The sequence below is a fragment of the Podarcis erhardii genome (assembly GCF_964252035.2).
Source record: "Podarcis erhardii genome assembly, chromosome: 17".
NCBI lineage: Eukaryota > Metazoa > Chordata > Lepidosauria > Squamata > Lacertidae > Podarcis > Podarcis erhardii.
Window position 1 is genome coordinate 14,578,773 of NC_138515.1, and position 14,625 is coordinate 14,593,397.

The following is a 14,625-nucleotide window of genomic DNA, read 5'->3' on the forward strand; positions in this document are numbered from 1 at the left end:
GACTTCAGGCTCAACTCTGCTTTTTTACAAACAGCAGACAGCCACTCAGGTGCTCACCAGAGGAAATTTCTACTGCCTCGGGGGTTAGCAGGGAAAAATACCAGTTTTTATTTCAATACTGTAAACACAGATTGGCACTGTATGTAATCACATCCACTTCTCTAGGCCCCCTTCCTAGCTTGTATTAACACCTGCCACCTTGAAGAAAACATTTGCGAAGATCAGGATGCAAACTTGCCTGATTTGTGGGTGAATGTGAGTTTGTGGGACTGAAACACCCACTTTCCTCAAACCAATGGGTGTGTGTGTGTGTGTGTGTGTGTGACTACTCTTATGCCCACGACAGCATACTCAAAAAATAAACAAAATTGGGTAAAGACCGCTGTACCACACTGTTCTTTCCCTTCAACTTTTGTTTATTGATGTACTGAACATGAAAAAGTACAAAGGATCCAAACACAAAAGAAAACATGTACAGCCTCTTTTTAAATACTCAACAGAATATATTTTTTTTTTCTACTCCAACAGATGTGAATTAAGTCATACTGTACAACTTCAAATAAATACCAGCCTTACATTTTATTAAGTGCTCTGATAAACAGTGCAAAGTGAAGCCCAATAGAAACATGCCTTCTCATCAATGCCCCTTATTTGAGTGGATTTTTGAGTTTTATTTTCACTATAGTCATATAAAGCGGCAAAGGTTGCAGGTACCAGGTGTTGGACCCACCTCAACCACCATCACCACCATGGAACTCCATCACCTTCTGAAGCACAGGGAATCTGTGTTAATGCAGATCCCAACACGAGGGTGGGATTAGGATTAAGCCAACTGATCTGAAGAGCACTGAATGAGTCCGGCATGAGAAAAGTCATTTGTCACTTTAGCACACTTTATTCTCTCACAGTTGTTTTTTTTAATGTACTGTACTATACTGAAAATTTCATAACTACAATTCTTTTCTTAAAAAATAAGAATTGGAAAGCAACTGCAAATATCATGTACAAGAATGTTATGCATAGCACATTGCTTGGTTCTAAGGGGAAGCAAATGAGCATCTCAGTTTATACAAAAAGCAGGACGGATCTATATAGTTTGTCAGTGCATCCTGGAAAAGGCTCTGCCGGCCTTCAGCTTTTTAAAAATTTATTATAAGCTAGATGCTAATCAGAAAATATTTGTACTTTTTTTGACCTTAAATTTCTTCCATACATGGTAAAGTCTTTATTATTTTCCCCAAATAAGTGTTTTTAAGCGTCATACAAAGTTAAATTTCAATAGCATACAGGTATTTATGATTCTGGTATGAAAAATGTAAGGAATTTGTTCAAAACCTATGGTTATACTCATTTTTTTTTTTACCACAAACATATTTATAAACAAAAATGTAGCATCACCATAAACAGCTGAAGCTAGACTATCTACAGACAAAATTTGCAACGTATCTGATACACTGTAAATTCAAGTCCTCAGGACAACAGAAATGAATTAAGCAGACCTCAAGTAACAATCTTAATGCCATTTATACAAAGGAAAAGGAAACATACAAAAACATTCAGAATTTTGAACATCACTTGGCATGTTAAATAAGGGAAAACGAAAAAACCAGAAGGAAACTCAAAAGTTATCAGCTGAAAAGAGGTTCATAAAACAAAAAAGATATTATTTACATTACACAAAGCTCAGGTGTTAGCCTTGAACGTAACTTTCAAAATACCTTCAAATATATCCAACGCAAGACTGCTTCTTTCCTGGTCTGCCATTGGTGCAAACCGTGTGCAAACATCTTTTTTTTATTTTTTAAGACAAAACAATTCTTCAAACAATACTGGAAGTACATCACTAAACACCATGAGCTCTATCTGAAGGGAATTCTATAGGAAGAACAGATTTTTTTTCCCCTATCTCAGTTAATTTAAATTTCTTGCCTGCTCTTATATACTTTTAATTTTTTTTCCTCCTTTTTGTTTCAAAACCACACAAGTTAATGTGAGCCACCTATCACATAGTAACCAGGATGTTCAGAGACTGCACCAACGATTACAAAATCAAAACCAGCAGTGCATTTCTCAGTGATTCCAACTTCTTGAGTAACAAAGATCTCTAAAGAATTTCTACATCATAAATCTCTCTAAAGTGTTTTTTTTCCCCCAACCACTGCAAATTTCCTGGTAAGTTTTAAAAGCTCACTAGGTGTCATATGAAGAGATTTCTCAAAGTATTCAAGTCAAAATATTTGTTCCAGGACCTGTAAAAAGTTTCTCCAAATTTTCTCTTTTTTATAAAAATAGATGCTTTGTTTTGTTTTTTTAAACCCACATCAAAGAGGCTCTTATCTCTTTGGCAAGGTACTGCTTTACGAAAAGTTCTCCATTAATCTTACAATAAGCTTTTATAATTCACCACCCCCCCCTTCCCCCAGACCCAAATAATAATTACAAAATAAATACTTTCAAACTTTATAAATAAAAATGTAAACTTCGAAACACTTTTCTTGAACAGACTAAACTGCAAGGCATTAAAGTGTAAATCAAACACAACGTAAGACTAAACTAACTCAAGGATCGTTAACACAAAGCCTCAATTAACTACTCACAGGTTCAAGGCAGTCGTGTAAAAGAAATCGTCTTCCCTTAAGCTCAAACATTTTAAAAGGTTCCGCCTTCTTCAAAGAAGGCAATAGAATGCATTGTGACAGGTAAAAACCCTGTACCTCTTGTCCATATTCAAACATAAGATATTTAAGAAGTTTTTTTTTTAAATTCAAATACTAGCAATAAAAAATCTCGCATATTTCTTAGGATGCTAGTCTTTTGTCCCCCGCCCCCCCCCATCTCAACACTGACTTACAAAGACATTTACTAATGTATAAAGTTTCTTTTAACTTGCCTTTGTCGAATAAGTTTTCAAATATAAACTGGGCCGAGGGCACCTCATTAGGCTTTGTGCGTTTTGTTTGTTTTAAACGAGACCTGCAAAACTCTGTCTCCAAGGCGGTATCCGTTCAGGCTGGCGATAGCCATGGCCGCCTCGTCATAGTTTGTCATAGTCACAAATCCAAAGCCTTTGCACTTGTTTGTGTTGAAGTCGCGGATGACCTTCACGTTGGTGACGGCCCCGAAGGGTCCGAACATTTGCCACAGGATGCTCTCGTCTGCATCGGGAGCTAAATTGTAAACAAAAATGCACCATCCGGTCCCCGCATGTCCCGGGATATTGATCCCAGCCAAACTGGTCATTCCATCAATGGTCATTGGAGAAAACCTACTAACCAACGAAGAGGGGCAAAGACAAGAGAGAGAAAGAGAAAGAGAAAGACAAAAAGGAGATTTTTTATTTTAAGGAGAAGGCAAGTTCAGAACATGAATTTAAAAATGCAGTCTACTTCCACATGGTATCAGCATGCTGCACAAGTTTAAACTGAGAGCCTTTCTGCCTAGTTTTGTGCCTCAAGTATGCACTGATTTCAGCGCCTACAAAGCATGCGTTTGGGGGTGCCAACTTGAATGAAATATTGGGGAGGGCCAGGTAAGTCCTGCCATACATAATCGATCGCGTGACACAGAACACACACACACCATTTGAATTGCAGTGGCCATCAACTTTAGGAGGCCCTGGCTCCTTCAAATGTTTTATTGGGGGATAGGTGGTGGCGAAGGGATCTCGGCCCCTAAGAGTTGGCCCCTCTGCAAACATTCATTGCTGCGACACAGCAGTTTTCAAACTAGGTAGAGTGCAGGACGCACGAGCCCAACTCAAGAAAAATGCATGGCAAGGAATTATCATTAAGGCTTTGGCCAGGCTTTGTGGATCCCCTTCGACAAGACTATTCTGCTGTTTGCCTGCACTGGGCCTCAAATGTGCTCGGTGCTGAGGCATGAAAGAATTACGTGTCTCCTGGAGGCCACCTGCTGTGCCTCAACGCTTCTCAGCTTGGGGTGGGTCTTTCTTAGACACATGAGTGGCGTGTGCCTCAAAGCCAGGAGACATTTGAGAAATGCTGAAAGTATCGGCGCTTGGAAGCCAGTGTGAAAGTTTCAGGAGCAGCACTTTTACGTAGAAGAAAAACAAAGGTATCCTTCAGCTTCCTCATACTGTTAAAAATGAGGCAAATTGCAGCCATTCCCACCAATTCACTTTCTCAGGAAATCACCTTGCCACTACACAAAAGTCAAAGGGAAAAGCTCCTCCAAGGAGGCAAAATGTTGGCCTAGCACTAGTGTCAATATTTTTGTAAAGAACTTTAATAAAATTAAGTTATTTGTAGGCTGTACTCTTATGGTTATCTAATCCTTTCTTCTGCAGTGAACTTATCTGCTGTGAGATGCCAGTCTTCCATTTACTGAATATTTTTGTTTTGTTCCTTTATTTTGTGCCTTGTGAACTATCGATCCCCCTTGTCATATGGTGCAGTATCTAGTCGGACCCCTGCTGCCCTAGTGAGACGTTAACAGTGACACATCTGATTAACAGCGACACATTATTTAGTTTCTAGTTGTCCACACCTTTCCTTCCTGTCGGGACACTCAATGTGGCGTTTGCGGACTGGTCAAACTTTGCCTTAGCCACAAAAGCAAGAGCAAAATTGTCCCTAAGACAACTGGGTATTAGAAATCCTAATACTTGTCTCTTTTTAAAAATGCAGACCTGCAATGAAATACCTACTTCAACTCTTCGCTATTTGTGAAGCTTCAGTCCCCTAGCTGCAATACTAACTGCAAAATATTATCACCCTGCAGGATGTGTTAAGATTTACCAAGATAATACATGCGAAGTACTTTTAGCACTAAAGAATTGCATCTGCGTTACATAGCCATTATCATTGCACCAAGACAATTGGTTCGAGTGTGGCGCTCATGACTGCCAATGTTACAGGCTTGGTCCCCTTATAGGACAACTGCATACTCCTGCATTGCAGGGGGTTGAACCAAATGATCCCCACAAGATCCCTTCCAATTCCATGGATCTATGACCATCTGCTGGCGCAGATACAATACTATTGGCACTGGTGGGAAAGGCTGAATAAGCAAAACTCTAGTGCAGAAAGGCCCTAAGTTGTTGCAGAATGCTAGAAAGATACAAAAGGCAATGCGATAAAGATTAATAAAATGCCAGCCATTAACTGAAAAAGACAAATACCACTGAAAATAATGCTGGAAGCTGTTGAAATTATGGATGTGATGACGAGAGAGAATGTGTTAAGTGATGTACTGAAATAAAAATAGCTTTTGTTTAATGTCTGAACATGCAGAGACAATGCAACTTAAAATAAATTAGCTCCAAAGTATGTTCAACTCAAAACAGTACAATTTATTATTATGAAGGGTTAAGCGTTATGGACCTAACACAATTCTTCATTACCTCTTTACTCCATAAGCCATATTGAGCAGATTGTCCAACCTGCAAAACACATTTAGCAAAGTGTTCAGTCTTTGGGTCGTCTACCTTCAAGTGCAAGTTGCTAGTTTGATCTTGAAAGGCTTCTCACAGAACAGACTTACAAGGCTGAAGATGCACAATCAATACATATTACCTGCATCCTCCTCTGCCCTCCCCGCCCCCGCTACAGAGCGATCCTACAAGTATCCCCACAAAGCCAGCCTTGATTAAATTTCCATTAGGTATTTATGCAAAAGAGCAGCTCAGCCTCGGGAGGACATAAAACAAGGCTTTCCAATTCCACACTACCAAGACAATTAGGTGTGTTTTTTTTTAAAAAAGTGACAGAACACACGTATTAAAATACTGGTTCAGAAAATGAATTTCACACAGAAGTCTTTACATGACTTTTTGTCCACACTCCCACTCCATTATCAGAAAGCCCTTTGGGCTGAAATACATATTAAGTTACTCTGCACACGTTTCCTAAAGTCTCTTCCTCAAGATTTCCGACGACGAGACATTACCTTCTCGTACCACAATTAAATAGTGTTTATCAATGTTATACCTTGCACAGAAACTTGCTTAACTGTCAACCGTGCTGCCACAAACTGCAAACATTTTCTACCGTGCCAGCTTAACTTGCACAATGACCGCTCTCCGCATAACACGGGGGGCGACCTTTGCATGGACGCGCACAGCCCCTGGATCTGGAGCGGCTCTATCAGCATAGGCTTGGCTTTGCCTTCCCTCAGGTGGGATACCTGGAGGTCTCCGCCTACCCCAGTCAGTTGTCCAATCCCACCTGGGGGAAGCATTGCCAAGGAGATCAGGTCAGGTGGGGGAGGGATACCTAGGAATCCTCACTTAGCTCCAGAGCTTCTCCCACCCTACCCACCCTCAGTTGAATGCCTTATTTTGCAGGTTAACTTTTCTTCACAGGTTTTGCAGGTTAACTTTTCTTACAGGTATGCGGGCGCTGCTACGTTAAGGTCGCTGTCAAAGGGCCGGAAAGGAATTTCCCTGCATTGGCAGGTTTCGCCTTTCCCATAGCAAAACGTCACAACTTTGGCAGTATCAGGCATTGGGCGGAATCGTTTTGTCCACCTTCCTCTTTGCAGCGGCAATACCAGGGTTCCCCGTTAAAGGGGTTTCTGAAGGGAGGCTTTGACCGTACGCCGAAAGGTCGTCATTGCTCTCCCCTGCGGCGGCGGTGTAACAGGGGCAGCTATCTCTGCTTGAACATATGTTCTCCAGAGCCGGCCCATCCCCCACACAAACACTGGCTAACCCTGATGCTCCCTAGGTCCCCGACTGGGGACTGGGGAGGGAGAACGCCCAATGCCTGAGCCAAGGTCTACCCACATTTGAAATTTAATAAAGTTGTGGCCAATTTAATCCCATAGCATGTTGTCTTGAGTCGTTATTCCACATGACGGGGGGGGGACCACTCGGGATCTGGGGACTCCGCCTGTCCACGCAAAGGAATGCTAATTTGATTTTACTTTTAACCCACCGCGAAACATGAACATCTTATGCAAATCACGAAGTTTTATGCTCAATCAGAGTGATAGAGATACCCGATTGTGTCAATGCTGGTCCGTATCACTTATCGTTGAGAATTCAGAAGCCACACTTGAGAACATATACACTTACTGTCCAGGAAAAAAAAAAACCTCCTCCTGCCCATCCCATATTAACTATAGCTGAGTGCAGGCATAGGCAAACTGGGCCCTCCAAATGTTTTGGGACTACAACTCCCATCACCCCTAGCTACCAGGACTGGTGGTCAGGGATGATGGGAGTTGTAGTCCCAAAACATCTGGAGGGCCCAGTTTGCCTGTGTCTGGCTGAGTGGAAGGTTGGTACCAGCCGTTACTACGATTAATACTAAGTCACTTTAATCCACTCTCAAAATGGATGTGGCGATTGGAGGACCAACTCTGCATTGCAAATGTGACACGGAAGGTTGGCAACATTAACCCCGCCATGTGGGAATCCCTTGCAGATGACCACAGGGCCTTGGAGACAATCAGTGAGGTCAGGTCTCCGCACAGCAGTGACCAGAGGAGGAATGACCGCTGCAAGGAATGCAGAGAGAAGAAACACCATGATACACTTGCACCAGCACAACAGGACGCCTTCGTCTCCCCATCTGCAACAAAACATGTCTCTCCTGTATCGGTCTCCAGTCACAGCAGGCGCCATAACTCTCCCAACAGTTTGACTTCACCCTGAAGACACACTCTTCCATTTTCTCCTGAGGCAGATGGATGCCAACCAACCAACCAATGGGGAGGAACAGAAGTGAAAAGATTTGCCCCGTGTGCTGCCTTCTGCGCACAATGATGGATGCAACACTAAGCTGGTGTTGACTTGGATTTTAAACACACACACACACACACACACACACACACACGTATTTCTGAGCTTTAGTCAAAGCAGGAGTGGTTTTGAGAGAGCTCTAGTAATCCTCACACACCGAGAGCTCTAGTAATCCTGCCGATGTCTTCAGAAGAGAGACAATCATTCATGATCATTCTTGAGAACCGGCACTTCAGCGGCTCTTGAGAGCGATGGTGACAGATCATCCCTCTTCGGAAGGAAGAGTTCATCCGAATACGGAAGGGCTAACGATCGTGCTGCTGATAGCTTCACAGGCAGCTCAGAAGCACTGTTCATGAGCAGCGGAAACCAACACAAAGTACACACATACAACATGGAATTAAGCTGCCCGAGTCTCTGTTTTTCTGCGGAGGGGGGAGTTATTACATAATGGAAATCAACTGAAAAATCACCTGGGGGCCTTGATGAAGTCCAGGGAACCCATGTAAGGTACAAATCTGTGGGAAAACTAAAAATAAAGGATGCATATGGCCCACAAGTTTAGCCACCCCTGAACTAAAGGGCTTGTTTGTCAATTGAAGAGTAGACTTGGGGGTGGACAGGCCTGCAAAAGCACAGGAAAGAATGAGGCAGTCTTGAAGCAGAGCATCTAAACCAGGCATAGGCAAACTCGGCCCTCCAGATGTTTTGGGACTATGGCTCCCATCATCCCTGACCACTGGTCCTTTTAGCTAGGGATGGTGGGAGCTGGAGTCCCAAAACATCTGGAGGGCCGAGTTTGCCTATGCCTGGTGTAAACCCTGAGAATCAGAGAGGTGAGTGATGAGGCCAGTAGCCTTTTCCCAAATGTAATGCTCTGTTTAGAAAATGTTTATCACATCTCTGATTTTTTTTGTGTGTGTATTGAAAAGCCACTCAGGGAATTCCGAGATGCAACATATAAATTTCTAAAATTAATAAATGATAAAACTTAAGTGGCAATATGTAACAGAATTGATTTGTTTTCATTCTGCCTTTCAAATCTTTCATTCTACCTTTGCAAATGTGCTCGCAACCATGACTAAAAGCAGTTTTAAAAGTATAAACTGGAAGCAGTGCCTTTTGAGTTTAATGAAAGATCTTGACTTCCTAAGCATAAAAGTGTGTGCTTTATTGGCTTCCTCTGAAGGAAATTTAATTTCCGTAACAAGGTAGTCACTTTAGGAGGAAGTGGCTCATGGATCAAGCCTGCTTTAGTCCCATTATTTAGAAAAAGGAGCATCTACAGGCTACAAAATACATTGGTCTTTGTTCATATGATACATTCATCCAATTATCAAGCCAGCCACAAAGCAAATGTTGGATAGCCATCTGTCATGGATGCTTTAGATTCCTGCATTGCAGGGGATTGGATAAAATAACTCTTGGGTTCCCTTCCAACTCTACAATTCTAGGATAGCAGCATTCATACAGTTGTACCTCGGAAGTCGAAAGGAATCCGTTCCAAAAGTCCGTTTGTCTGCTAAAACGTTCGGAAACCAAGGCGTGGTTTCTGATTGGCTGCAGGAAGCTCCTGCAGCCAATCAGAAGCCGTGTCGGACACCCAGGTTCCGAAGTCCGACTTTATGTGTTTCTGCCCATAATTCCCTGTCCAACACAAGCCACTTTCACACTCAACACGTCCACTTTGACCCAATTTCCACACCCAAAACTCCTAATAAGAAGCTCAGTTTTAGACCTAGCTATCACAACCTTCAAATATCTGTGGGTAATTATGCACAAACTCATTTGCACAATTATAGAAGTAAATGGAAGGCTATGTTAAGCACTTGATGTTATCAGCCTATGGAATAAATTACTTAATTACGCAAATTGTTCAAGTGAAGGGAAGTTGTCACTGTGAAAACACTCTGATCACCTCAAGATGAGACACATGAGCGGTGACATCGCCTTGGAATTAACGGTTTTGCCTTTTATGGAAAGAAATCCTCTGGAGATGAAAACACCATACGAAAACTAGAAGTGGTGCAAAAGGAACATAGCCTCTTATGTCCCTCAGTTGCCTTTGGCGAAAACATGTCTTGAATAGCCTCTGAAACCACATTACACACTTTGATGTTGTCTTCATCTCATTGTTGCCCCTGGTGAAACTTTAAAAAACAACAACAACCCTGCGAACAACAGCTCCATTCAGACTAGACGTGATCATGGGATGAGCAAGCAAATCATGAGCCCCATTAGGGTTTTAAAAATATTTTTTGCAAGCCATCACAATCTACTGCCTATGCTTGCCTTGCAGCAAATTTAATAGCTAAATTGATATGTGATTCATCAAAATCAAATGAAAGTTTTGTGAATGCCAAGAGATACAGATCTCTTCATTGGGGGGGGGGCAGGGGGATACACATGAATTCTGACAATTAGGCGATTACAGTGGACCCTTGGTTCTCAAACGACTTGGAACCCAAACACTGCAAACCCGGAAGTAAATGTTCCGGTTTGCAAACTTTCGGAACCCGAATGTGCTATGTTTTGAGTGCCACGCTTCCTTTTGAGTGTTACGCTGAGGTCTGTCTGTTTTTGCTATTTATTTTGCGTTTTTGTTTTTGCGGGTCTTTTGTTTTTGTGACTGTGTGGAACCCAGTTCAGCTACTCACTGATTGATTGATTGTGTGACTGCAGTACATTGTTTATCGCTTTCATTTTATGGATCAATGGTCTTGTTAGAAATTCATGTTAAATTGCTGTTTTATGGCTTGTGTTTAAAAGTCTGGAATGGATCAATCCATTTTGCATTACTTTCTATGGGAAAGCGCACCTTGGTTTTGGAATGCTTTGGCTTTGGAATGGATTTATGGAACAGATTAAATTTGAGAACCAAGGTACCACTGTATCAGCATTTACTGGTGAAGATTTAAATAATTATTATTATTATTATTATTATTATTATTATTATTATTATTAATCATTTACTATTTCTACCCCGCCCATCTGGCTGGGTTTCCCCAGTCACTCTGGGCAGCTTTCAACAGAACATTAAAAACAGAATAAAACTTCAAACATTAAAAACATGCCTAAACAGAGCTGCCTTCAGATGTCTTCAAACATTCGTTGAATTAATCTGAGATTGTCAGTATGCCATTAACGACATGCACAAAGTTCTGGACATTTACTTGGTCAGTGGCCACGGAGAGAGAATATTTGTAAGACTGAGTGTTTTTTGCTCATGAATGCTTGCTTAAGCCTGTCCCCAAATCTGCCACCTACAATCTTTCAACTCTTGCTATCACCCTTTTAGTTATAATCAGTGTAGCTATTTCGATTCGACAGTCTCTTAGTTCCAACTGCTCCCATTTTCCTGTGCTTTAATCCAAAACAGAGGGGCAAGAACAACACTATATTTGCAAACAAACACAATCCATGTATTTCTATAATGATGACCATTATTCTGAACCCTGAAATTTCTATGTACTTGACACTCAAAACTTCTACATGGTATTTTAGCAAAAAAGAAATAACCTTGACTGATGTAGCCTACATGTTAATGCTTTGGGGGGTCGGGCCAATGGTAGCTGCATTAATGAATGCAGGAGTCGCCCTTTTCCAAATCAAATTGAGACAGCCATTAAGATATCTCTTTAAGTATACAGTTTTAAAGCTTTATTTGCAAGTTCTACTTAAGGTTTCTATGCTTTATAATTAATTTACAACAATTATCATATTGCACTTTTTTGTTTACTAGCAATGAGCTGCACTGGGAACTAGGGCTGGGCGATGTATCAATAGATAGTCCCAAACTGCTTCAAAGTCCATTTCATGATATCAGTTTAAAGTCGATAACCAGTTTAAAGTCTGTATTGTGCTATAGATTTCATCATGTTTGACCTGACAATATATTGCAAATCACGGTGTGTGTGTGTGTGTGTGTGTGTGTGTGTGTGTCTGTTTGTGTGTGATGCAAAAATCACAATGTGGAAAAAGCCAGCCTCTATATAGCTCCAGCCTTAATTCAGACATCGTGATATATCAGTATTTCACGATGTTTACCTGGTGATATATCACAATGTTGAAAACCAGGTATCTGCCAGCCCTACTGGGAAGTTAAATTGATGTTGAAGGTACAGGTTTTAATCAAATAACGCAGGTGTACATGACCTTTACACGTGTCCTAACTGGGATGGGAGAGCCACTTCCGCCTAAGGAGGAGGTGGGGTTGTGGGCTTCACGGCCCCTCCATGTGCGCGGTGGGTGGAGGCCAGCCCACACGACTGGGGGAGATTCCCGGCCGTGTCACCCCCTGGACAGCCAATCAGCTGGCTCGGGTGTGTGGCCTGCCCTTTTTGCCGCCCACCAGCTGTTCCTGCTTTTTCCCACCCTCCTGCCCTATAAGGTTTTCGTTCCTTGACCTTGCTATGGACCTTGGTTGGTTGCCGTTGAGGGGCCTGGTAGGAATTTTTCCACTTGGCAAATTGGCACCAGCTACTTGGTTTTCGCCTACCTCGTAGCAAATCGTCACAACTTTCTGGGTATCAGCGGTTAGGCATTGGTATTGTTCTGTAGATGGAAGAGGGGAGGTAACGCCATCACCTGCCCCACATATTGAAGGGTAGTCCGTTAAAGGATTCTGGGGGGCGTGGCCCTGTCCAAAGCCTAAGGAGGTGAGGGTCCAAGGCACACCCCCTAGCAGTGACTCCCTGGGGGAGTTCCTAGTTGATTTGCATCAGCAGGACTCCCCCTACTGGCGGTTTGCCCTTCTTGGACTTCAAGCAGATGGGCTGGAGTCGGATATAGTCAGTTAGGACCAATGCCTAAGCCAATACCACTCATCACCTGTAACCAATAAAGTTGTGGCCTTTTTTAACCCATTAACCTTAATAATAGTGTCGTGTGTCATTATTTCCACCTGGGGGGGGGGTCAGGAACTTGCCTGGACCAGGACTATTTCCTAGACCTTTGGCAGCCCAGAAATTGAGCAGCCGAGTGGCAGTTGGAGTATCTGAGAACTTGCAGAAAACTTATTAGGGCGAGGCAAAAGTGTATGTTATGTCTATTTTACTGTATTCTAAATATAACTTAAAATGTAACGTTCGTTGGGAGGCTAACGTATAAATACTGCAGATCTAGACACTGGTATATGCACAGTGGGAATCCCCTAAAATCTTGGATAAGACCTCCACTTAGAATTGAGACCTCAGATTAAAAGAAACCAGCATAATTCTCAAATCACTTCAGAAGTAAGAGCAGGAGGCTACAGGACATTACGGATTCCAAAGGCTGCGAAACATTTATGTGATGTGGAAAAGGATAAGATGGATCATCCATTATCAAGGAACTGTATTGTTCTGGCAACTTCCAGACAGCAAAAGTGCTGATACATTCATCCTGCTCTAGTAGAAAGCATGGAAAAACTTGCCTCGTGTTTTAATTAAGCCGTTGAGCAAAGTGTTTGGGCATGAAGTAATATGCCATCAGAAACATGGGTCCAAGTGAAACTGATTGTCTTAATTTTTAATTGAAATTTTAATTAAAATGGAAAAGTTTTAATTGAGGGAACTGAGTAAGAGGACATTTATCAACTTCTGTGACTAGTTATCTGTGCTAGAGGAGTTATACATAGGTGTAACAGTGTGGGGGGGGGGGGCGGAATTCCAGTGCCAGATTGCAGCTGATTAAACACACCTGAAAATCTTCTGCATTGCATCATGAGCTATCCTATCCCTGCAGTGAATAGGCTACAAACCTGAGGACAGGCCCGTGAGGAATTTGTTTGAAGCCCAGGATGGGAGTCTTGTTAGAATACAGTTATAAACTCAAACGAAAAAGCAGCTGGTCCCTAGAGGGGAGCCCCCAGCCAGCTTAACCCTCCAAGTTCCGGGTCAAGTGTACCCGGCGGCCCCCGCCCTCTGCATGGGCTTACCGAAGGATGCAACCAGGAATTAATCCCCACTGAAAAATAGTCCCACTAGCTTCCGAGTCACAGGCAGTAGTGTCCAGAACTAGAATCAGAGGTGTGAAAAGCCTAAATTAAGCTAGAGGAAAATTTTGAAAGCTGCTGGGATCAAGTTCTGAGCCTTAAGTTCCCTGCCCGCTACCAGCCCATGCCATTCCACAAAACGGCAGTAGGAGCAGCAGTCAACACAGAGGGAAGGCAGTTTTGCCCCCCCCCCCTTATTTCCACTTTGATACACTGAGTAGCAGTTACACTGGGTTGTAAGTCCCATAGGCCAGTGTAGCTACTGCACTTGCAGAAGTCCTAGAGAGAAACACATCCTTCTTCTCTCCCTGTGTGCCATTACGGTTTCCTGACATTGCTACTGTTGTGTATTGAGTCAAGGGATTTTGTATCTGTATTATTATTGTCTGTATTTGCATTAGGGTAAAGTAACTGCCTTTTGGTTCCAGAGGGTACAGCTACTATTGGTTCATTTAAGCTGCTGTATTTGGATCCTCTGTCTTATTGGTTTCCTCCAAAAGGCAGGACTGTGATTGCCTGATATTGTTCCCTCCAAAATGTATCCTTTCTAGCTAGTTCCCTGTCCCTATAAATGTAGCTCTCCCCTCCTCAAGCCCCAGTCTTGTTGCTTTAATAAAGAAGTGTTACTAGAGAACTGTCTCCAGCATATTATGTCAAGAGAGCTGAAATCACAAACCCCACGTCACAACAGCTACTCGATGGAAGACAATGGAATGGGGGTTATGATTTTTTAACGGGCTCTGGGTTGGGTTCGGGAGAAAAGACTTCCAATTTGGGGGAAAGGACTTTGAAAAACTCCAAGTCCATCTGGGGTGAGCCAGGGAGATCTTGCCCATCCTCTAGGTCAGGAATAGTCGTCATCATCATCATCATCATCATCATCATTAATAAATTGTGATTTATTGCCTATACCCCGCCCATCTGGCTGGGTTTCCCCAGCCACTCT

At 42.5% G+C, this 14,625-nt stretch overlaps 1 protein-coding gene across 14 annotated transcripts in view; it reads right to left on the bottom strand.

The window, feature by feature from the left end:
- Positions 1 to 395: 395 nt before the first annotated feature.
- Positions 396 to 14,625, bottom strand: part of ELAVL2 (ELAV like RNA binding protein 2) — a 164,581-nt gene continuing 150,351 nt past the window's right edge. For 10 of the 14 annotated variants that reach the window (XM_081845395.1, XM_081845393.1, XM_081845390.1 and 7 more), the window contains 2 exons: positions 5,363 to 5,401; positions 396 to 3,268 (listed from right to left, as the gene is read on the bottom strand). In XM_081845395.1, coding sequence (XP_081701521.1) covers positions 2,938 to 3,268; positions 5,363 to 5,401 — 370 coding nt within the window. In that variant the 3' untranslated portion in view covers positions 396 to 2,937. The remainder of the gene's footprint in view (positions 3,269 to 5,362; positions 5,402 to 14,625) is intronic. The other 4 variants (XM_081845394.1, XM_081845388.1, XM_081845400.1 and 1 more) reach the window with 3 other exon arrangements.